The sequence below is a fragment of the Somniosus microcephalus genome, chromosome 17, assembly GCF_052327205.1.
Source record: "Somniosus microcephalus isolate GS21.2 chromosome 17, FLI_Smic_1.0, whole genome shotgun sequence".
Lineage (NCBI taxonomy): Eukaryota > Metazoa > Chordata > Chondrichthyes > Squaliformes > Somniosidae > Somniosus > Somniosus microcephalus.
Window position 1 is genome coordinate 48,682,025 of NC_141003.1, and position 24,083 is coordinate 48,706,107.

The following is a 24,083-nucleotide window of genomic DNA, read 5'->3' on the forward strand; positions in this document are numbered from 1 at the left end:
ACAAGTCTCACATACTGTCCACTACAAAAGTGGGAGCATAACTACACCCTGTAACAGTAAAGACATGTACATTCTCAGTTGTAGTAAACATAGAGGCTATGTTTTATACAGCAGATATAAAAGGGTTCTAATTAAACTATTTCTGGTCAGGTTGTATGGCCAAAAAAATACTAACTGTAATCTTTTGAAGAATGTGCTTCGATCATTCCTCCCCAAGATTTCTCAGTTTTGCATTGACTAAGACTGTAGTGCAATTTAACTTAAAATGAGCCAGTCATACCTAAAAGCTGCGAGTAAAACTTGGAGACGTCAAGAGCCGAGAGGACGGAAGCTGCTGGTGCAGACAGCAACGAAATGAAAAGCGGCCCCACGAAGGTCCTTGGAACAACACCGGGGAACTCGTGATGATCGTACTACAACATTTAAAAAAAAGGCCACAGAAAAAAAGTTTCACACCAAGAGTCAGAAAGTTAAATGAACAGAGGAGTGTAAAGCGATGCAATGCAGCCGGAGGAGCTAGGGTGCCAGTTTGCAGGCTCTCTGTACCTTCTCCAGGTGCAGGCGGTGGTAGAGCAGGTCGTGCGCCGCTTGCAGGTTGAAGCTTTCCTCCACTTTGGTGAAGGGACAGGCCAGCATGTGGAGGGAGGCGAGCAGAGCCAGGAGCAGCAGCTCCCCCTGCACGGCCCGGCTCCGCTCAGCCATGTTGCGGTCAGGTGGAGGCGAGTCGAAACCCCACTCACTGTCTGCAGGCAGCAGATCAAAAGTGAGGTGGCAGCAAGGCAGCTCCCAAAGCTATCGCCGCTGTGCACACTGCCCGGGACCCTCTGCACCCGGCATTTGGTTAGATTGCAGAGCCCACTTTAGTGTCCCGATATTCCACAATTCTCCTTGCGGTGGAGATAAATTGCAGCTGCACGAAGCAATGAAGGAAAAGAAAGCAAATACAGATCACCACCCCCACGTGCAAAGAGCCAGCGGAGGCCCCCGATGACGGGTAACAACATCCAGTTCAAAGGCGCTCTGCACAGGATGTCCCTGCCCCCAATGTGCATTAGCTGCGATTGAGCCCGAGATTCCATTATTTATAAGTTTTTATGTGTCGATTGTCATTTTTCTGCATTATCAGTAATAACGCAGTCTGATTGTGTTTGCATGTTTATGCAATGACTTGCGTTTGTCTGTGTTTATGGATATAAATAACCAGGCGAGGGCAGCTGTATTCAGCTAGACAATGGAGGAGGATGGCGTGGTCGACCATGTCAAAGGCTGCAGACAGGTCACGAAGGATGAGGAGAGAGAGTCCACAATGCTCATAGTCACACAGGATGTGTTAGTTGTGACTGATTAGGGCTGTTTCGGTGCTGTGGCAGGGCAGAAAGATGATTGGAGAGGTTCAACCATGAAGTTGCGGGAAGGATAGGCACAGATTTGGGAGGCGACACCTCAAGAAAAAAGACTTGCATTTATATAGCGCCTTTCACGACCACTGGACCTCTCAAAGCGCTTTATAGCCAATGAAGTACTTTTGGAGTGTAATCACTGTTGTAATGTAGGAAACACAGCAGCCAATTTGCGTACAGCAAGCTCCCACAAACAGCAATGTGATAATGACCAGTTAATCTGTTTTTGTTATGTTGATTGAGGGAATAATTATTGGCCAGGACACTGGGGATAACTCCCCTGCTCTTCTTCAAAATAATGCCATGGGATCTCTTACATCCACCTAAGAGAGCAGACAGGGCCTCGGTTTAACATTTCATCCAAAAGACGGCACCTCCGACAGTGCAGCACTCCCTCCGCACTGCATTGGAGTGTCAGCCTAGATTTTTGTGCTCAAGTCCCTGGAGTGGGTACTTGAACCCACAACCTTCTTGCCTGTGTTTATGCAGAGATTTGTGTTTGCCTGTGTTTATGCAGAAATTTGTGTTTGCCGCTGTTTATGCAGAGATTTGTGTTTGCCTGTGTTTAGCCATTAATGTCTGTCGGCAGATACTCCTACATTGATTCAGGATATCGCTATTCAACGGAGCGCACGCGCGCTACACGTGGGTAAGCGGCCGCGTTCAGCGTGTCGAAACCTGGTTGGCGGGCTCCGTGATGGACAGTGGCGTGGACCAATCGTCTTGCACGTCATTGGTGGAGCAGGCGGGATCTGTGATCTGGAATGTCCGGCTTGGTGCGCGCGCACGCGCGGTGGAACGGCGGTACCTGCGGATGGGAATGTAGCGAGTCAGAGTTACCTGTACCCAGGGGACGGCGCCCAGCCACTGCTGCCTGTACAGGACTGCAGCTGATCACAGCCACTAGCACCAAGGGGATTGATTGCTTCGAGTCACAGTGAAGAGACACCGTTAGCTTTATCCCGAGCACTGCAGTTGCTGCTCGCTACGGTTTGGGACTGTACCAGTGTAAGAAACAGGCACTGCTCCCTGCTTCCAACTTTCTGACACTCCCAGCACTTCTGCACACTGGCACATAAATCCGGTGCAAACTAAACCCTAAATTAATGTCTTACACTGGCGTTTGAGTTTGCACTTCAGTAGCTGTAATTAAACAGTATTACTGGCATTTCTTTTATTGGCTTGTTATACCTGGTATTACATGCTATCTCATAATTTTTTTTGAATTTGTATTTATATATATAGTAAGGAAATGGGTTGCTCCAGCAAAAAGCTCCATTGTATTCTGTTATTTGGATTGCTGCTGTTATGTCGTCTTTCATCAGGGTACGACAAGTTATCTTGTCCCACTTGCAAAAAAATAGTTAGCAATTTTTTAAAGGTGAGTACTTATCCTATTGGTTCTTTATATCCTATTTGAATTTCACAGCAGTTGTAATGGCCACCATTTGAGCTAGTTGTCCTTGTAGTGAGAGAGTCACTATCAATGACTTAGTTGAACTGTCTGATATGATGTTAGGGCCAGTAGATGCTGGATACTTGCAGTTTACATCTGGTTTACAGGCTTGGCCAATATAGAATATGAGAATTGTAAAGGAGTAGGAATGACTAATGTAAATGCTAAACAAAGTAAAATGTACTGGTGTCAGAAAATTCTTATTTAATAAATTTATAGATGATGCATGTGAACTGGGAGTGTTTGGAACAGTGTAGACAGTGCTGTAGTCTGTGGGGGAGTCCAGAACAAGGGAGCATAACCTTAAAATTAGAGCTAGGCTGTTCAGGGGTGATGTCAGGAAGCACTTCTTCACACACAAGGTAGTGAAAATCTGGAACTCTTTCTCCAAAATGCTGTTAAGGCTGGGTCAGTTGAAAATGTCAACACTGAGATTGATAGATTTTTGTTAAGTGGGCGTATTAAGGGATATGGAACCAAGCTGGGTAAATTGAGTTGAAATACAGATTACCCATGATCTGATTTGAATGGCTCGAGGATCTAAATGGCCTACACTTTTTTTCTTCCCCCCCCCCCCCAATGCTTCCAACTTGCTGTTATGTCAAGTTTCACAAGTGTTGAAGACAGTAGCTTATAAGCACCATCATGAATTATAAATGTCTCCTTCACAGTGGTGGAATATCAAAGGATTCAACAATACTACATTGACCATTCTATTTGTGGTACATGTGTACATCTCTCTAAAAATTAAAATTCAATTAATGTGTTTGAGTGGAGTTGTGATCTGAAGTGATTTAAGGTTCAACATTAGTGGGTGCCTGCATGTCCTGGACATCCAGATAATGTTTCTTGGAACTAAAGTTAGCCTGCTTGCATCACTTGTGCCCAACCAGTAGAATTCTGTTTAAATGGCTGTTGAACAGGTGAAATACCAAAGAATCAATACCACTTTAACTTGTTTCCAAATGTTGCCTCTTCCTATAGCATATATTTTTATGTGACTGTGTTTTCTTCAGTTGGATTTTAGTGTTTATACAAGACTTGAATTTAACACATGATGTTTAATGGCTTTTTGGGCAGGTGGCCAGTAGTTTGGTATTCCATGGTATAGTTAACTAATTACTTATCTGTGGGATCTCAACTGTTTGGGAGATGTGGAGTCCATTTGTTTTCTAGACACTTTAAACTTGTATCTGGAATAGGACTGTTGAATAATTTGGAGAGGAGAAAATGCAAATGTGCCAAACTTGGTGATATACCTGATGGTTGATTGCTGAATTTTGTTTGAGTTATGGTGGTATAGTCTCTAAAATGTGTCCTGTTTCTGGTAACTAACTAGCCGGATTTACCATAATAATGAAAAGAGGCATCTTTGGTGAATATAATCTCTCATCATCTTGGTACCATATTTAGAAGCGGACAGCTCAAACTATTCTGTCTAAGGTATCATTTAAGAGTTAGGGCCCTCGACACTTAAAAATACCTCGCTCTGAAAAATATCCCTTTCAAATAGAATAGATTCCAGAAAAGTTATTGTGTAAAGCTTATTTAATGTTATTGGCTCAATTTGGAATTGAAACATGTAAGTTGAGCTTTTCTCATCCAGAGTTCTTTAGGAGCACAAACCTGGGAATTTATGTAGGTAGTGAACCTGCATTATGATTAAAGTGAAAGCTGGATAGAGGTTTAATGGCTGAGGGCAATTGAATATATACTTCCACTTAATTTTGAGAGCTGATCAAGAATGTGTGTGTGTCTGAGGGTTTTGTTTTGCGGGTGGGGGCACTGGGAGAAGAGATGCATACTCGCCTGCCCCTGCCTTGCAAAGAGTGATTAGTGATGTGCCAAATGATGCACTGTGCCAAATGATGCACTTTCCCAATGTGTATTGATAAACTAGAATGCAGTATTAATAGTGTCTCCAGCTAAATGTGTCTAAATACAAAAAATTATTGCAAGTGATCAAAATTGTTTTTCAAAAATAGGGTGTAGAAGATACTTCCAGAAAGAATTTTGGTGGTGGAAATACAGACTGGGAAGAAAGATATTTGTCAAAATATGAAATCAGGTATGTATTTACATCAGGTATAATTTACTTGTACTTCTTGCAATTTAGTATACTGTATTCGCTGCTCACGATGTGGTCTCTACATTGGGGTGACCAAATGCAGATTGGGTGACCGCTTTGCGGAACACCTCCATTCAGTCTGTAAGGGGGACCCCGAGCTTCCGGTCGCCTGTCACTTTAATTCACTGCTCCACTCCCACTCAGACCTCACCGTCCTCGGCCTCTTGCATTGTTCCACGGAAGCTCAGCGTAAGCTCGAGGAACAGCACCTCATCTTTCGATTAGGCACTCTACAACCCTCTGGACTCAACATAGAGTTCAACAATTTCAGATCATAACCTCTGCCCCTATCATATATATATTTTCTTTTTTTTATCCACACTCTTTGTTTGGCCTTTCTTCCCTCCCACATGGCAGCTGTCCTTCATTCTGCCAGCGCAATTCACACTTCATCTAGAGCCATCCTTTGTTCCTTAACCTGTCCCATTACCACCTCCTCTTGCCTTGAATGTCTCTTACTCTCTCCTGCTTTCTATCCTATCACTGACCTTCCCTTTTGTTCTTTCACCCTTTTCCCAGCCCCTAAACCTGCTTTCCATTTCCTGCTTTTTTCCAGTTCTGACGAAAGGTCTTCGACCTGAAACGTTAACTCTGTTTCTCTCTCCACGGATGCTGCCTGGCCTGCTGAGTTTTTCCAGCGTTTTCTGTTGTTATTTTGGATTTCCAGCATCCGTAGTATTTTGCTATTGTATGCAGTTCGTAATAAATCTTGCCCTGGCGCTGTCCTTACATTTTAAATTCGAACATACGAAATTGAGGGGCAGGAAAAGACTAGCTGGTCCATCAAGCCTGCTCCGCACTCATAATGACGGGAGCATTAGACACTTCCTAACCCCCCCACCCCAACCGCCAGCCGCAGCTGAGAGGCAGGAAAACAGAAAAACCCAGGGCCAATAAAGGGAAAAAATACTCTCTGACCCCTTTAGGTGATCAAAACTAATCTAGAAGATCATGTGGGCCATGTGTTAACTAGAAAGCCACCTACCTACCTACATATAATGCGATCTCTGGCCCAGTCAAGAACCAGTGCAGCTCCTTCTTTAAGGCTGACCCACATCTGTTAACTACAACTTTTTGGCTGTGGTATTGGAGCCAATTCCTAATCCAGCATATCGGATTCCTACTGATACCACAAGATTCTATCTAAAGTGCATTTCTTATGATCCCTTCTAGCATCTTCTCAATAATGGATGTCAGGCTGATAGGCCTGTAGTCCCCTGGATCTGATTTGTCCTCTTTTTTTATTTTGAAAATAGGAAATACATGAGCTCGCTTCCAGTCTAAGGGAACAATCGCTGACTGTATTAAACTTTTGAAGATACGGGCAAGGGGCTCACAGAGCACCAGTCCCATCTCTTTAATGACCTTTGGATGTACATTATCCAGACCTGGAGCCCCATCTTGAGCTTTCCTAATCTATCCAAGATGACATTACTATCTATTCTAATATTAATAATGCTATTCAGTACAGAGCAACTCCCATCTGGGACATAAGCATCATCTACAGGAGTATAGATTGATGCAAAATAGTAATTTAGCAACTCTGCCATACTGTCAGCCGTGGCTCATTTGGTAGCATCCTCGCCTCTGAGTCAGAAGGTTGTGGGTTCAAGTCCCACTCTAGAGACTTGTGCACAAAAATCTAGGCTGACACTCCCAGTGCAGTGCTGAGGGAGTGCTGCACTGTCAGAGGTGCCGTCTTTCAGATGAGATGTTAAACCGAGGCCCAGCTGCCCCCTAAGGTGGACGTAAAAGATCCCATGACACTATCTCGCAGGGGAGTTATCCCCAGTATCCTGGCCAATATTTATCCCTCAATCAACATCACTAAAACAGATTACTGTTGTGGTAAACCACTGTTTGTATTCCACTGTGTACATGCCTGGACATGCCTCGGCTGACTCCTCCCACAAGTCCTAGTATAAAGGTGACTGCTCCCCAGCCCTTTGTATTTCTGGACCGGTCGACCACTCGAGGCAGACCTTCATTCTTTTGTTAATAAAAGCCTTTAGTTACTCTCTTAACTCTCAGTCTTTTATGAGTAATTGATAGCGCATCAACTGTATCTGGTCATTATCACATTGCTGTTTGTGGGAGCTTGCTGTGCGCAAATTGGCTGCTGCGTTTCCTACATTACAACAGTGACTCCACTTCAAAAAAACTATTTCATTGACTGAAAAGCACTTTGGGATGTCCAGTGGTCTTGAAGGGCGCTATATAAATGCAAGTTTTTCTTTTGTTTCCGTGAATACAATAATAGAGATATGCAGTCTCAAATAAAGTGATTAAAATAGACTAAACAAGCTCAGAAAGGAAAATGGATTATGTATAAGATTGCCGTTCTATTATACAATAGCTCTGATTTAATGTGTTTCTATGATCAAGCTTTGCAATACAGTTGTAATGGGAATTGAATTTCTGTGTTATTGATCATAGTCTGTACTGTAAGAATAACTGTCGGAACTCTGTTCTTATGCCTGGCCATTTCTGTAAAATGTGAATGGCTAGGACTTGACTGTTAATGGAAGGGCCGGTGTAGTGAAATAAGTCAAATGTATCAAAATGCTCAAACAATTTAAGCACTTATTTCATAATGTATCCTCAATAGTTCTGTAATAAGTGCAATCTACTCACTATTTGCTGCCAATCTAGCCATTCTTATACACTTGGTGAACTTAATAGGAAATGGAGAATTAGATTACAGCAACTTGGATTTTTATACTGCTCCTCATGTGCAGCAAGATATGAGTGCTTTACAATACGGGACGTGAATATATAATGACATAGAGCATGGAGAAAGGGGGAGAAAAAAATGAGTAGGGAACCGAAGACACAGTCAAAGATTATTGAAAGCAAGGGAGGTGACCAGGTGGAGGGAACTGGGTAGAAAGTTCCAGAGGGCTGGAGTGAAGTGGTTGAAAGAGCAGCTGATGGTGATAGAGTGCAGGGAACAAGAGATGTGGAAACTCTCTGGTGTTAGAGGAGCTGAGGGAGCATGCGGACAAATAAGACAGGACAAGATCAAAAGATGGCAAGGGTGGGGCCATCGAGAGACTGGGAAAACAAGGATGAGAATTTTGAAAATCGACTCGCTGGGACACAGGGAGCCAATGGAGTTTGGAGAGGGGGTGGGGGCGCGGAGTGTAGGACTTTGTGTGGATGAGGATGTCAGCTGGATCCGGGGAGCCCACCTATCAGGTTTTTAGAGACCGAGGCTTGAGGTGGATGCATGGACTAGGTTTTTAGGAGTGGAGGTACAGGAAAGCAGTCTTGGTAATAGAGTGGATGTGCGGGAGAAAAGCTGAGCTTGGGATTGAGCAAGATGCCGAGGTTCCACATCGCTTCGTTGAGCTTGAAATGGGAGACCGGGAGTTTGATGTAATTCAGGCCTGAGACAGAGATGCTGACTGGAGCTGAAGGCGATAGTCTCCATTTTGCTGACATTCTAGTTCATCCAGGTCTCTAATATTAGTCAGGCAATTTGAGACTGTGGCAGGTAATTCACTAAGGGCAGCATGTAGATAGGGAAGAGGAGTACGTATTGTTGAGTTACAGAAATTTCTGTTTTACAACACATGTCAAGGGTTCTGGATTGTGTTTGATGCCCTGGGCAGCAATAACTAGCCAGTTGTGTGTTATGGATTATAATGCCAGATGAAGCTTGTGAGCCCCAATCTACCTGGTCCATGATGTCTTGGTGACTTCTCCTGAATTGTCTCAAGTATCTCTGAGAGCACTTCACGTACAATAAATTGCTTTGAAGTGAAGTGATCGTTCTTATGTAGGCAAATTGTTTTTTTTTTGTCAGGGAGTTGAATGAATTTCACTTAGTGGCATCTGGTTAATGGCAAATTCTACTGTAGATAAGAGGGCACATGAGAGCAACAAAAGGATCTACTACACATTGTGTGAAAGGGTGATTTCACAATGTGATCTGCCTATGTGTAGCTATTACATTAGTCTATATGCAGAATAGTATGGATTTTGAAATGTTATGATATGAGAGAAATTTTAATTAGGTGCTTTTGTAGAACAGGATTTTTGTTCTTAACTGTTCTTTTTAATTTAGTGAGACTCGTCTTGTGGAAATTATTGAATCCCTGTGTGAGAATTCTGAATTTGAATGTAATCTCATGGTGGAAACCAATGAAGAGCATATTGAGCGCTGGTGGTTCACAATGTAAGTGTCTTTGTAACTAATTTGTTTAGTCTTTATTACTAAATCTGTGACATAAAAAATAATGAATCAATGGGTTTGTTGTTATGAGTTTGTAACACTCTCTTGTGTCTCCACACTGCTCCTCCAATACAAAACTTCCCCTGATTCTGCACTCCGTGTTCTGTCTCCTTCCTTTCGCTATTGGTTGCATGTACAGCCATTACACTCCTGCCCTCAGCAACTCCATGCATAGCTCCCTCTGCAATGCTCTTTGCTCCCTGCCTTACAAAGACTGTGGCTTTGATCACTTTTGCCCCTTCTCCAACTCGGCATCCACCATTTCTTATCCTAATTATAAAGCATTTTGAAACATATTCCAGCACATGAGGAACATTGTAGAACTGTATTTTGCTATGAGCCTACACTGTCAGCAAGCTATTCCTTCAAGGTATTACTGCTGACCTGACCCTGTCTCTGCTGACCTGTACATGCACTCACTTTCCAATAGGAGCTGGTGACAAGTGTTCAGGAGCAGGGCTTCTGGCTGATGTTCTGTTTTGATTCTTCCCTCTCTAGCACAGGAAGGCTGAGGCTAATTCAAGTGACCTACACTTGGTCTAACTGAGATCAGGTAACTCGAAACAAATTGGGAATATAACCTCCGACTTGCTGGACTTCATAGCATAGTAACACACACTTGCACACAATCTTTTCTTGTCGGAAATCTTGGATGTCCTCTTGAGTTGGTTTCCTTTTAACCAAGGTCACCAGTGTCATAATTTCTTTGTGGATATAAAATATCCCATTTTGATTCAAATACAAAGACACTACTTCATTGTAAGTCCTCGGAAATTCCTTTTAACAATTGTACTGATTTGTAGTCTATTCTATACATTGAGTGGACCAGATACCAGATGTGTCTGCATATCAGAACTGATTGCAAAACTGGTGCAAAAGCAAATTAATTCCTCAAAACCAATGTAATTTAAGAAATAAAATGATCAGCATTGTGTTAATTAGGACACAGTGCTTTATTTTTGTCCCGAATTAGTTCGAGATGGAGTTATGTTTTATTCTAATGATTTCATGACCGTTGTCAACTTCTGTATTAAATGCCTGATAATGTTTTCACTGAAGGACTAATGATTGTGTTGCAATCACTGCAAGTGTATTGAGTGTTTACCAGAAAACCGCTTTCAAAAGGAAATTGGATATATACTTGAAAAGAGTGGGATGAATTGAACAGCTCTTTCAAAAAGCCTCACAGGCACAGTGGGCTGAATGGCTTCCTTCTGTGCTGTAATATTCTATGAACATGATCAGTTTGTGTTGCATTCAAATTTAGATACTCATAATTTTAATTTTTTTTAATTGCAGGCAGAAAAATCATCCTAATTTCTTCCTCTGGTTCTGTGTGGATATGATTAAAGCTTGCTGTCCTGCTGGGAGCTTTGGTGTAGACTGTATTGGTACTGTCATTCCTTTTGTGAACATTATGAACTTCAGTGTATGGAACGCGGTATAACAGCATAGCTGTGTCTTGTGACACAATTTTGATGGCTGTATTACATGATGCTCTTAATTTGGTCAAATTCTGTATATTTAGTTCCTTCCCAAGGTAACAAACCTGCATGTTACAGGAAACTTTGTGTTATCCGGAGGCTAAGTGTCCGGCAAGCTCGAGCCACCGGCAAATATCAGGAGCCATTTTGTTAGGTTTTTTTTCTTCTCGTGGCTTTTTTTTCAGGCTCTGGAAAGTCTCTCTGAAGCTGTTGCTAAGCTACAGAGACGCTTCCAAGGTACGGGCCGACTGTTTAGAAGCTGTTGCTAAGCAACAGTGTTTGTTGTCAGATACGGAGATGTAAAGCTCCGTATGCTTCAACATTAACGCTGGTGTGTCCGGCAGTTTTGAGGGAACGGCAACAGCTTGGTCCCGTCGGTGCCGGATAGCAAAAAGTTTCCTGTATTGCATTTTAACAAAAGGATTCTTTTACTGCATTAACTAACCTCTTTCTTTAATAGTTTAGTGGATCCCTTGTATAATTGTGTTATCAAGAGCCCTTTGATTATGTTGAGCTGTGTGCAAAGCATGACACTGACTGGCAAACACTCCACTAGACCAGGGTAAAGAGTAGACCATACATTATTCAAGGCAACCGGAGAGTAGTCACAGTCAGTCAGTAACAATTTCATGTTTCAGGCAGTCAAATGAGGTTTCAGTAAAACCCGAGAGTAAAATTCCTCTTAACAAACGAATGGTTACTTTTCCTCCCAAATTAATGGACTGTTTACAGTCTCGTTCTCATAAACCACTTGTATCAAAGTTTGATGGTCCTTCAAATCCATTAAATATGGAGAAAAATTAGCATTCTTCTACTTTTAGTTAAAAGAAGTTCCCCCGCCCCCCCCTTCCACTTGATCTACTGACAGTTAGATTGACAAAGGAATTAAGAATGAGAGCAAAGCATTGCAAAGCTGGCCAGAGCAAAACTGAGGTAGATACAACATTGCAGACCAGGCCCAGGGATCAATTCAGTGTTAACTTTTAAAACCATGTATATTTTTTTCTGTAATTTTTGTCTACTTCCTCAATTAATTTTCTAATATAATGCCCAAGTCCCTCTAAACAGCATGGAATGGCCACCTGGTATGAAATCTTGACGTGCAGCGTGCTTTTGATGTGTCACACCAAGATCACTTCTAACTCGCTGTCATCAAACCGAGTAGGATTTAAAATGGGGTGTAGGCCAACCGTAAGTGCATAACCCCCTGAATAAATAGAAGCTGATCACAGTTTTCAATATTGAACTGTATTCAACTAGTTGGAGCAGACCCACTGAAGTGACCGGGGAAGGGAGATTCCTTTTGCTGTGTTGCCTCTTCCGTAACTATGGAGACTGGTCACATGCTATTACAAATTAACTTCCCCCCCCCCCCCCCCCCCTCGCTTCAGTTTTCTCACCTCCTCTCCAGGGGGGCATTGATTCGTGCTGGGGTATGCTTTATAGATGCTGGCCGCCCTCAGTACCTCATCCAAGTGGCCATTGTTTTCAGGTATGAGCCTCAGCAGCAACGATCTGTTTGACCATCTTGGCTGTACGCACGTGTACGCTTTCCAGCAGCGGTCACCTGCTAGCAATTGGCAGCAGTGTTTCCCCCCTCCCCATCGAAGGGGCACTGATGCCAAATGAAACTCTCCTACTGCACTCGGATCAGCTACCTCAGCAGACTGGGAATTGAACCCGAGGCATTCTGATCTGTATGCGCAAATGTTACACTTTTTCAAATGAGCCATCAGTTGAGCTGATGCTACATTGTTGTAATCTATTCAGAATATTTAATAGCCATGTATGTAAGAACATAAGAACATAAGAAATAGGAGCAGGAGTAGGCCAATCGGCCCCTCGAGCCTGCTCCGCCATTCAATAAGATCATGGCTGATCTGATCCTAACCGCCAATCCACTATCACAGAACCATCTCCTGAATCTAACAGAATTAGACACACAAAATAGGAGCAGGATCAGGCTACACGGCCCCTGGGCCCGCTCCGCTACCCACAGGGCCATGACCGATCCGAACCTAGACTCATGTCCAAATTCCTGCCCGCTCCCCGTAACCCTTAATTCCCTTTACTTCTAGGAAACTGTCTATTTCTGTTTTAAACTTATGTAATGATGTAGCTTCTACAGCTTTTTGGGGCAGCATATTCCATGGACCTACCACCCTCTGAGTGAAGTAGTTCCTCCTCATCTCAGTTTTGAAAGAGCAGCCCCTTAGTCTAAGACTATGCCCCCTAGTTCTAGTTTCACCCATCATCGGGAACATCTTCCCTGCATCCACCCGATCCAACCCCTTCACAATCTTATATGTTTCAATAAGATCGCCTCTCATTCTTCTGAGCTCCAATGAGTAGAGTCCCAATCTACTCAACCTCTCCTCATATGTCCATCCCCTCATCCCCGGGATTAACTGAGTGAACCTTCTTTGTACTGACTCGAGAGCAAGTATGTCCTTTCTTAAGTATGGACACCAAAACTGTATGCAGTATTCCAGGTGCGGTCTCACCAGTACCTTGTACAACTGAAGCAATACCTCCCTATTTTTATATTCTATCCCCCTAGCAATGAAAGCCAACATTCCATTGGCCTTCTTAATCACTTGCTGCACCTGCATACTAACCTTTTGAGTTTCGTGCACCAGGACCCCCAGATCCCTTTGTACTTCAGTACTTTCCAGTTTCTTGCCATTAAGATAATAACTTGCTCTACGATTTTTCCTGCCAAAGTGCATAACCTCACACTTTCCAGTATTGTATTCCATCTGCCAAATCTCTGCCCACTTACTTAGCCTGTCTATGTCCCCTTGAAGGTTTTTTATGTCCTCCTCACTCACTACTTTCCCCCCCCCATCTTAGTATCATCTGCAAACTTTGATATGTTACACTCGGTCCCCTCCTCCAAATCGTTAATATAGATTGTAAAGAGTTGGGGACCCAGCACTGACCCCTGCGGAACACCACTAGTTACTGATTGCCAGTCTGAGAATGAACCATTTATCCCAACTCTCTGCCTTCTGTTAGATAGCCAATCCTCTATCCATGCCAGAATATTACCCCCAATCCCGTGATTTTTTATCTTAAGCAATAATCTTTTGTGTGGCACCTTGTCAAATGCCTTTTGGAAGTCTAAATACACTACGTCCACTGGTTCCCCTTTATCCACCCTATACGTTACTTCCTCAAAGAACTCCAGCAAATTTGTCAAACATGACTTCCCCTTCATAAAACCATGCTGACTTTGTCTTATTAAATTATGATTATCCAAATGTCCTGTTACTGTCTCCTTAATAATGGACTCCAAAATTTTACCTACCACAGATGTTAGGCTAACCGGTCTATAGTTTCCAGCCTTCTGTCTACTGCCCTTTTTAAATAAGGGTGTTACATTAGCAGTTTTCCAGTCTGCCGGGACCATTGCCGAGTCCAGGGAGTTTTGGAAAATTATTACCAATGCATCCACAATCCCTACCGCCACTTCCCTCAAGACCCTAGGATGTAAGCCATCAGGTCCAGGTGATTTATCCGCCTTGAGTCCCATTATTTTACCGAGTACCACTTCCTTAGTGATTTTGATCGTGTTTAGCTCCTCCCCCCCCTTTAGCCCCCTCTTTGTCGAGTGTTGGGATATTCTTAGTGTCTTCTACTGTAAAGGCTGATGTAAAATATTCATTCAGTGTTTTTGCCATCTCCATATTTCCCACCATTAATTTCCTGGTCTCATCCTCTAAGGGACCAACATTTACTTTAGCCACCCTTTTTCTTTTTATATAACTATAAAAACTCTTACTATCTGTTTTTATATTTTTTGCTAATTTACTTTCATAATCTATCGTCCCTTTCTTAATCTTTTTGTTATTTTTTGCTGTCTTTTAAAGTTTTCCCAATCCTCTATCCTCCCACTAGATTTGGCTACCTTATATGCCCTGTAGAACTAAAACATATCAGTCAGGATAAGGGGTAAGCCATTTAGGACTGAGATGAGGAGGAATTTCTTCACCCAGAGAGTGGTGAACCTGTGGAATTCTCTACCACACAGGGCAGTTGAGGCCAATTCATTAAATATATTCAAGAAGGAGTTAGATATATTTCTTAAGGCTAAAGGGATCAAGGGATATGGGGAGAAAGCAAGGACAGGGTACTGAATTTGGATGATCAGCCATGATCTCATTAAATGGCGGAGCGGGCTCGAGGGGCTGAATGGCCTACTCCTGCTTCTATGTTTCTACAGGAAACTTTGTGCTATCCGGCACCGACGGGACCGAGCTGTTGCCGTTCCCTCAAAACTGCCGGACAAACCAGCGCTAATGTTGAAACATACGGAGATTTTCAGCTCCGTATCTGGCAACAAACCCTGTTGCTTAGCAACAGCTTCTAAACAGTCGGCCGTACTCTCTAGCGTCTCTGTAGCTTAGCAACAGCTTCAGCGAGACCTTGCAGAGCTTGACTGTTGAGAAAAAAACAACGAAAAGAAAAAAAAACCTAACGAAACGGCTCCTGATTTTTGCCGGTGGCTCGAGCTTGCCGGATATTTAGCCTCCGGATAACACAAAGTTTCCTATATATCTAAATATTAGCATGCAAAATATATTTTTATGGCCTAAATCACCCTGTATGATCTTCAGAAATATCAGCAATATAAGGAATTGTCCAGAAACATTTGTGATTTTCCTGTCTATTGATGCAAGTACAGTGGATGTATCTGAGTTTTACTGTGGAGTGGTCCCATGTTCATTAGATAGGACTTGAGTGAGTCTTCCTGAAGGCTCTGGATAAACGCAGAATGTTGCAGTTCTGAGCGATATGGATCAAGTCATCCTTCTGTGTGTGCTAAGCTGATTTCAGCTAGGATAGCAATGGGAGCCCAGTACAATTGGCTAAAGTGTGCATGGGCAATAACCTGGGCTTCTGCTTTTGATCACTATCTAGTGGCTACTGCTGGTAACTGCATGCGTGTGCATGTTAGGTGACGAGAGCATCAGGTTCAGTTATAATGTCTCCCACAGTCGCCTCCACTCTTAATTGGCTCACCATAAAGAGTGAGTCACTAGGGTGAGGTACTTAAAAACTTGTCACTAGCTGTGGAACCCTACCCCACTCTGCATCATTACCTTTGGGGGGAGGAGATTAAAATTATGGCAAAAGGTACTTTGAAGTCCTGGGATTACATTATCAGACCTGTATTTCTAAAGTGACTACATGTGCCTAATAACCTGTATTATTTTAGGATGTCCCGGTGGTGTAGATAGGCCCTGCAATGGGCATGGTTCATGCGATGGCGAAGGTACACGGACTGGCGATGGCTCTTGCAGCTGTGTGAAGGAGTACAAAGGAGAAGAATGTCTAGACTGTGCTGCCGGCTACCACAGTGAATTCCAGAATGAAACCTATTCACTCTGCACAGGTAAGTTTCTGAGCTGAAAATGTAAGTCCCTTCGGTTAGTTCCTTCACATCCTCAGAATGACCCAAAGTGCCTCACAGCCAATCAATTACTTTTTGACTTGTTGTCACTTGATACATAGGCAAACATGGAGCCATCTTGTGCAATACGAGGTCCCACAAACAGCAAGGAGATAATGACTGGTTAATTTGTTTTAGTGGTGTAGTTGATGCCACCTTACCCACAATGTTTGCAACTGAATGTCTTAATAGAATAGTAACCAGCAATTATCCATTTGATACATTCAAAAAAAGCAACACGTTGAAGTTCCTGCTATCCTAAAAAGGGAAAAGATTAATACTTAGTTCTCGTATTGAGGGAAATGCTTCTGCTGAAATTCAATTTAAAGCTGCATTTAAAAAAAAAAAAAAAAATCTTCTGCTTTCTTCAAACTTTGAAGTTCTTTTGTGTGGTCCTCCAGGTGAGGAATCTCAGTGTTAGGGAATGGAATACTTGTCATTTGGTGCCTGCATGAAATACTCCCAGGTCAAGTATAGCACAGCTAGAGACAGAACAAAGATCCTTTACCTCTGCCCCAACAAATTGCCTAATTACAACCTGCAAAGCATGCTTTTTTTTTTCTGCTTGATGCCCAGTGAGTCAGGGATATAGCAGGACATGACTGCAGATTGATGAAGTGGTTTAAACAGGTGCAGAGTTGCTCAATGTGGGAGCAGTAGACCTTCTGCCATTCAGTGCTGATGTTGTTTCTTCACTTTAACTGTTAAAAGGACGGGTACTTCAGCCGATCTTCCAAGCCCAATGCTGGGCAAGTCCGTGCACTGGCTTAAGATCCCTGCTCCCACTCTGACACAGTACATGCCTGTGCCCTTGACTCCAAAGCCGCAACATTTCCCTAAAGGTGACTTGGGCTAGTGTCCGAGAGACCAAGAAGCTGGGTAGGCACATGCCTGTGAGGAAAAAGGCAAGAAATTACAGGAAGACAAGTTAGCAGAGTGGACAGATAGGTGGCAGATGTAGTTCAAAGCGGAGAACTGTGAAGCAGTACATTTTGGTGGAAAAAGAACTGTGAAAAGAGGTAACCCTAAATTTATGAGATGCTCAATGGCGTGCAGGAGAGCAGTAAAGAGGAGTGTAGGCATAGAACTTTTAAAGATGAAATGCCGGTGGAAAAGGCCATAAAGGCAAATAGGATCCTGAGTTTTATACACTGGGGCATTGAATGTAAAAGTAAGGAAATGATGTTGAGTTTATGTCAGACATTGGTTAGGCCACAGTTGAAATATTACATGCAGTTCTGGGCACCCCATTACAGGAAGAATATTGGAGCCATGGAAAGGCATTTTCAAAAGGCCTTCGATAAGGTACTGCATAGTAGAGTCATGACCAAGGTCAGAACATGTGAAGTCAGGGGACAAGTAGCAGAATGGATAGCAAGCTGTCTACAAAACAAAAGAGAGTAGGGGTTAAAGGTAGTTACCCAGATTGGCAAAGGTAGGAAATAGTGTTCACAAGTATCAGTGCTGGGACCACTGTTTACCATTTACATAAACACTCTGGAATCGGGTGCAATTTCAAAATTTGCGGATGACACCAAATTGGGAGATACAAGTAGACTACCCTTTATCCGGACTTCCGAAAACCGAAAACCGAAAACCGAAACCCTCTAAAAACCGAAGGTTTTTTCGGTCAGCGTAAGTCGTGTGCACGACATGACCAGAGTGGCGCACGACTTACAGGCCTAGCCGGATAAGGGATAGTGTAGCATTTTTCCGCACTTCTGAAAACCGAAATCGCTCAGCGTAAGTGTACCAGCCTTTATCCGCACATCCGAAACCAGACAACCTCTGAAAGCCGAAAGTGGAGCAAAGCATGACTTCTGAAAACCGAAATGCGCACGACCACGACCCCCGCCGACCCCCACCCCCGACCCCCCTTTCGGATAAGGGATAGTGTATCCTTTATCCGCACTCCCGAAAACTGAATTACCTCTGAAAACCGAAGTGTTTTCGCGCACCTTCCGAAATCCGAAATTTTCCTAAAACCGAAACACGGCTGGTCCCGAGGTTTTCGGATAAAGGATAGTCTACCTGTAGTTAATACAGAGGACGTCTGCGACAAAATACAGGACGACATTAATAAACTCGCAGAATGGGCATGTAATTGGCAAATGAACTTCATTATAGATAAGTCTGAGGTGGTACATTTTTGTCGGAAGAATGAGGGGGCCAGATACTCCTTGGAAAATAAGTGTGTAAATGTGGTTGAGGAGCAGAGGGATCTGGGGTACAGATACACAAATCACTAAAAGAAGCGACACAGGTTAATAAGGCCAGTTTAAAAAAGCAAACTAGCACTGGGGTTCATTTCTATACAGATTGAATTGAAAAGCAGAGAAGTTATGTTAAACTCGTATAGAACCTTGGTTACATAGAAATATAGAAGCAGGAGTAGGCCATTCGGCCCCTCGAGCCTACTCTGCCATTCAATGAGATCGTGGCTGATCATCCAAACTCAGTACCCTGTCCCTGCCTTCTCCCCATATCCCTTGATCCCTTTAGCCTTAAGAACTATATCTAACTCCTTGAATATATTTAATGAATTGGCCTCAACTGCATTCTGTGGTAGAGAATTCCACAGGTTCACCACTCTCTGGGTGAAGAAATTCCTCCTCATCTCTGTCCTAAATGGCATACCCCTTATCACACTTGGAGAACTGTAAACAGTTCTGGTTCATGAGGGAGAACGGAATAGAAGGATAAGTTGATGGGGTTAGATGAAGAATGGTGGGAGGGGGCTTGTGTGGAGCATAAACACCGACATGAACCTGTTGGGCCGAATGGCCTGTTTCTGTGCTGTAATACAATGCAAAGGATAAATAGCAATGATTCATTTGAATGATACCGGGAATTAAAGTTTATAGTTATGAGCAGGACTTGAACAATTGGAACTATTTCATTTGTGGCAGAGACAATTAAGCAGGGTTCTAATGGAGGTTTTCAAAATTCTGAAAGTTTGTAAGAAGGTAAATAGGAAATATTGTTTGCATTGGTTAGGAATCGGTAACTGAGACTGAGGGAGTTTATTTTGCTCAGAATTAATATGGAAAGCTTTGCCATAAGTTGGCTGTTGAGGCAGAAACTTTATGGGGAAAAGGCAGGGAAATGAGATTAGAATCGATAGCGCCAGTTGAAGAACTAACACAGACATGACGGGCCAAACAGCCTCCTACTGTGCTACTATTTCAATCTTTGTCAAAGATCCAAACCAACAATGTAACTGGACAGATGTGCCCCATAGCAAGTAGTTTATCAGCAAGGAGTGAAAGTTGACCTGCAGTCAGTTATATAACACATATTTTGAACTCTGTACAGCCTGTCATCCTGCCTGCAAAATGTGCACTGGTCCATCGAGCAAGAACTGCACTGAATGTGCAAGCGGCTGGGTAGAAGCCGCCACTGATGAAGATGGAGTTGTCTGTGTGGGTAAGCACGCTTGTATCATTACAGTGCAAAACATTGTGGTCCATTCCTCTCTATTTTGTTTCTTTTCAGAAGTTTGATAAGTCCAGTATTCATTAGCACCATAGACATGAGCAATCTAAACCCTTCGATGCTAATGATCCAATTTATTTTACTCTAAGGATATTTGTGTAAATTCAAAGGACAGCACAAATATTCAGTCACTAAACATTCAATAGTTCCTGTCAGCAAGCCCTGTGAGTAACGTGGTCTGAAGACCTCTCCAAATGTTCCTTTGTGACTGATTGATAGTGCCATGCACAAGTAATTTGGCTTGCTTTCATTGATTTAAAATGTTACTATACACTTTTTTTTCCTTCCAACCATTTGGCATTTCTAGCAGACATAAATAGGAACATAGTGTCTTCAGACTGGTGCCTGATTGAATAACCTCATTTACCTTGAAGTGCTACAGACCTTATTAAATGTATATTCAGTGTAGACTAATTTGGAAATGCCTGTAGTACTATTTTTCTGCCAGCAGATGACATGAATGCACTTTACAGAAGTATTGACAAAGTACCAAATTCTAACTCATCAGCTCACTAATGTCAGAAGCAATCCGAACAATATATATTGGTAATAAAATAAAGTACTCGCAATTTGTTTATTGTGCGCTTCTGTTCAATTTAAAGTAGCATTTGTTAAATAGTAAACATCAATTGCTAGATAACTGGAGGTTTTTAAAAAGCTTTAAATTGAGGCAAAGTATTCTATTCAAGACTTGCAAAGCCATTGTCTAAACCTTCATTTCAGAGCATCTAAACAACAGAAAAATGCCTTTAAACCTTCCAGTCTGGTTTTGATCCAAAAACTGGTAATTCAAGTCCTTGTGGCTCATTTGACCTTTTTAATATCTGAATCTTACTGGCCATCATCTTCTAATTACTGCCAACTTTGGCTTCAAAGGTAGACGTTCTGGATGTTTGTTCCTCTTTGTCTTTAATGAGAGATCGAAACTGATGAGGTGATCTTGTTTGAATTAAGATTGTTCGGAATAAGACACTCCCTTCAGTCCAAAGCAGCTCATTCTTTTGGCTCGATTGGATCCTGAACAAAGGCATTTATTGTTTTCCCATAAACAGCCTGTTACCCTCCATTTTGAATTTTGGTAAGGGGAGACTACTTCCAATTTAACCCTAGCTATTATTTAAAAAAACTGTATGAAATAGAGAAGTCCCTATTCATCACACTTTCTCTTTTTTTTATCCAAGTGTCTGCCCAATTATATAGCTGATGTAAATGTTTTGCTGCATTCCTTGTGTTTTATCCAGTTTCTTATCTAGTCTGTCATTCCTCCCTGAAATACTGTGGCCTTTTGTTTAATTGAGAGTCTTTCATGTGGAATTTTGTACAAGGCTTCCTAAAAATCTACTTATTAACTACTTGCTATCTATTTATCTGTATCTCCAAGAATTCAAATAAGGTTTGTCAAGTGTAAGGCCCTGTAAATTTATTGTGTTGTGATATTCTACTTCCTCCTCTCTGGCCCACACAGCCCAATGCTCACTTGCCATGTGTGGTGGGGAAGCTCTGAGACCACCTCAGTGGATTTAATAATGAACTGTTTTGTAATTTTTGTCTTTTTTAATGTTAGTCATAGTAGGAAATAGAACATTTTTCCACTTGGGACGCCCGTTGTTGGGATCCAGCACTCTTGGGTAAGATGGAAAGTAAAGTTCCCTCTACTTCAACAATGGGTCTTAAAGCTAGACTTACAAGAGCTTGCCAACTGCACCAGTATAAGTTTTAGCATTTTCTACATCAACCATCCTTTTAGTTTCTCAGAGTAAGATTGAAAATTTAGTGCCAATTACAGGAAACTTTGTGCTATCCGGCACCGACTGGACCGAGTTGTTGCCGTTCCCTCAAAACTGCCGGACACACCAGCACTGATGTTGAAGCATACGGAGATTTTCAGCTCCGTGTGAATCAACAAATCCTGTTGCTTAGCAACAGCTTCTAAACAGTCGGCTAGCGTCTCTAGCTGAAGCTGTTGCTTAGCTACAGACCTTGCAGAGCTTGACTGTTGAGAAAAAAGCAACAAAAAGAAAAAAAACCTAACGAAACGGCTCCTGATTTTTGCCGGTGGCTCGAGCTTGCCGGACATTTAACCTCCGGATAACACAAAGTTTCCTGTAGTGGATAGTTCTGCTGTGGACTTGCTCCTACTAGGAACTGTATTCAGAATGCCCAAACTTGATTCCGAAAGATTTCTTGCACCAAATGAGAGTTTTGTCCCACGCTAATAATGTTTATAATAGTGTTACTTATGGGTGCTTTAAGTCCAGGTCTTACACCTAGTGTGAACTAAATTGTCAAGTTCTAGATAGCAAAGATCGCGCACTCTTGCTCTCGTATCCACTGTACAATTAAATCTTTCCATTTACTTGTAGATGTTGATGAGTGTGCAGCAGAAACCTTACCTTGCAAACAACATGAGCACTGCTCAAACACCGAAGGGTCCTATTCCTGTAAAGGTATGTGTGTTCACTTTGAGCTTTGTTTCACCAGACACCACAAAAGCTCATTTACATTTTCAGGTATCTGGTTGTATCCACACTAATAACCTATTTGCACTACCAGTTTGGCATGAATGGTCTTGTTGAAAGCAGGCATATAACTCTTTCCCCCCCCCCCCTCCCACGAGCATTGAAATTTGGAGGCAGCAAGCACCACCAGAGCCTTCACTCGTGCCTCTGACACCAGGACTACCTCCTAGTATAATAGAATCTATAAAAACAACTGGAAGCAGAGGTGGGACAAAATACGGCCCTCCCCTCTATACAGGTTTCAGAATCATTCGCCCCTAAAAGAGCTCTCCAAGCAATTAGGAAAGTTAAGAGAGCCAACACACAGGTTTTTAAAAACTTCTTTTTTCAAAACACATGTGCAAGTCACTTCTTTGTAGATAAAGTACAGGAAACACTCTTTTTACCGGCACCTAAATAAGCGGAAATCTCTCTTAACCGGCAAAATTCAGGAGTAGGTTCAGGTAAGTTTTACTTCATATTAATGGCCGTGTAACCGGGGTTCCTGGATCTGTGGCCGTGTAACCGGGGTTCCTGCACCTGTAGCCATGCAACAGGGACGCCTGGATCTGTGGCCGTGTACGGGGCTCTCGTACCTTAGTAAGTATACCTCTCTGTAATCCGGACTTTTTGATCAACCGGCACCACGCCGGTCCCGTCTGTGCCGGATAAAAAAAAGAGTTTCCTGTAATTCTTTTTTGGTCCTTCAACTTCTCTCATTGCTGTGGAAGTTCCACACAGGTGAAAACAGCTATAAAAAAAACACCTCACAACTTGTGCAGTAATGTCTCAGCCCTTCACATGTTTATGCAGCCTATTGGTTCTCTATCTGCTATAAAAAAAAACTCAATGTAAGTGTGGTTTTAATATTTCCTCTTTAGAAAGCAGTTCCAACAATTAATTTTTTTTTGTTGAGTTCAAAAACATGCAACCAAGAAAGACACCATACAAAACAGGAAGGTTGCTGCCTCAATTCCTGTTGGGTGTTGAGTTGGTTGTTCTAGGTCAAAGAGCAGTTGGAATGCTACAGTTGGTCAGGACATCTCTGGATTGGGGAAGGGAAGGGATAATTGCCCAAGGTTCTCACTCCTGACTCAGTAACCCATGCTGTAAATGCAACTATATGGATCTCGGATGAGAAGATAAGCTGTGGATATGATGCTAAATAGCTAATGGACACTCACTATTTAGGTTTACATGTGAAGAATGGCCACTTGAGCCTGTGGTGCTGCCTTTTTGCAAGGATTGAGTTTGCTGTACTTAAAATAGATAAGTCACCAGGACTGGATAGGGATGCTGAGGGAAGTGAAGGAAGAAATCACGGAGGTACTGGCCATAATCGACCAATCCTCCTTAGAAATGGGGGTGGGTGCCAGAGGACTGGAGAATTGCAAATGTTACACCCTTGTTCAAAAAAGGGTGTAAAGATAAACTCAGCAACTACAGGCCAGTCAGTTTAACCTCAGTAGTGGGGAAGCTTTTAGAAACAATAATCAGGGACAAAGTTAACAGTCACTTCGACAAGTGTGGATTAATTAAGGAAAGCCAGCATGGATTTGTTAAAGGCAAATCGTGTTTAACCAACTTGATCAAGTTTTTTGATGAGGTAACAGCGAAGGTTGATGAGGGCAATACAGTTGATGTGGTGTACATGGATTTTCCAAAGCCGTTTGATAAGGTGTCACATTAGGCTTGCCAACAAAGTTGAAGCCCATGGAATAAAAGGGACAGTGGCAGCATGGATACAAAATTGGCTAAGTGACAGGAAATAGAGAGTAGTGGTGAGCGGTTCTTTTTCGGACTGGAGGAAGGTATACAGTGGTGTCCCCCAGGGGTCGGTACCAGGACCACTGCTTTTCTTGATATATATTAATGACTTGGATGTGGGTGTACAGGGCACAATTTCAAAATTTGCAGATGACCAAAACTT

At 42.5% G+C, this 24,083-nt stretch overlaps 2 protein-coding genes across 5 annotated transcripts in view; one reads left to right on the forward strand and one right to left on the reverse strand.

Annotated features, from left to right (window-relative positions):
- Nucleotides 1–1,052, reverse strand: part of alg12 (ALG12 alpha-1,6-mannosyltransferase) — a 32,892-nt gene extending 31,840 nt beyond the window's left edge. For both annotated transcript variants that reach the window (XM_086010310.1, XM_086010309.1), the window contains exons 1-2: nucleotides 547–1,052; nucleotides 281–413 (exon numbers count right to left, since the gene is read on the reverse strand). In XM_086010310.1, coding sequence (XP_085866436.1) covers nucleotides 281–413; nucleotides 547–702 — 289 coding nt within the window. In that variant the 5' untranslated portion in view covers nucleotides 703–1,052. The remainder of the gene's footprint in view (nucleotides 1–280; nucleotides 414–546) is intronic.
- The window catches only part of creld2 (CRELD disulfide isomerase 2), a 30,410-nt gene continuing 7,377 nt past the window's right edge, over nucleotides 1,051–24,083 (forward strand). The window contains exons 1-7 of one of the 3 annotated variants that reach the window (XR_015081560.1): nucleotides 1,051–2,781; nucleotides 4,842–4,924; nucleotides 9,054–9,164; nucleotides 10,521–10,612; nucleotides 15,927–16,103; nucleotides 19,476–19,586; nucleotides 22,019–22,102. Coding sequence is in view for 2 of the 3 variants with exons in the window: in XM_086010312.1 (XP_085866438.1) it covers nucleotides 2,653–2,781; nucleotides 4,842–4,924; nucleotides 9,054–9,164; nucleotides 10,521–10,612; nucleotides 15,927–16,103; nucleotides 19,476–19,586; nucleotides 22,019–22,102 (787 nt within the window). In the remaining variant the exon portion in view is untranslated. The remainder of the gene's footprint in view (nucleotides 2,782–4,841; nucleotides 4,925–9,053; nucleotides 9,165–10,520; nucleotides 10,613–15,926; nucleotides 16,104–19,475; nucleotides 19,587–22,018; nucleotides 22,103–24,083) is intronic. The other 2 variants (XM_086010312.1, XM_086010311.1) reach the window with 2 other exon arrangements.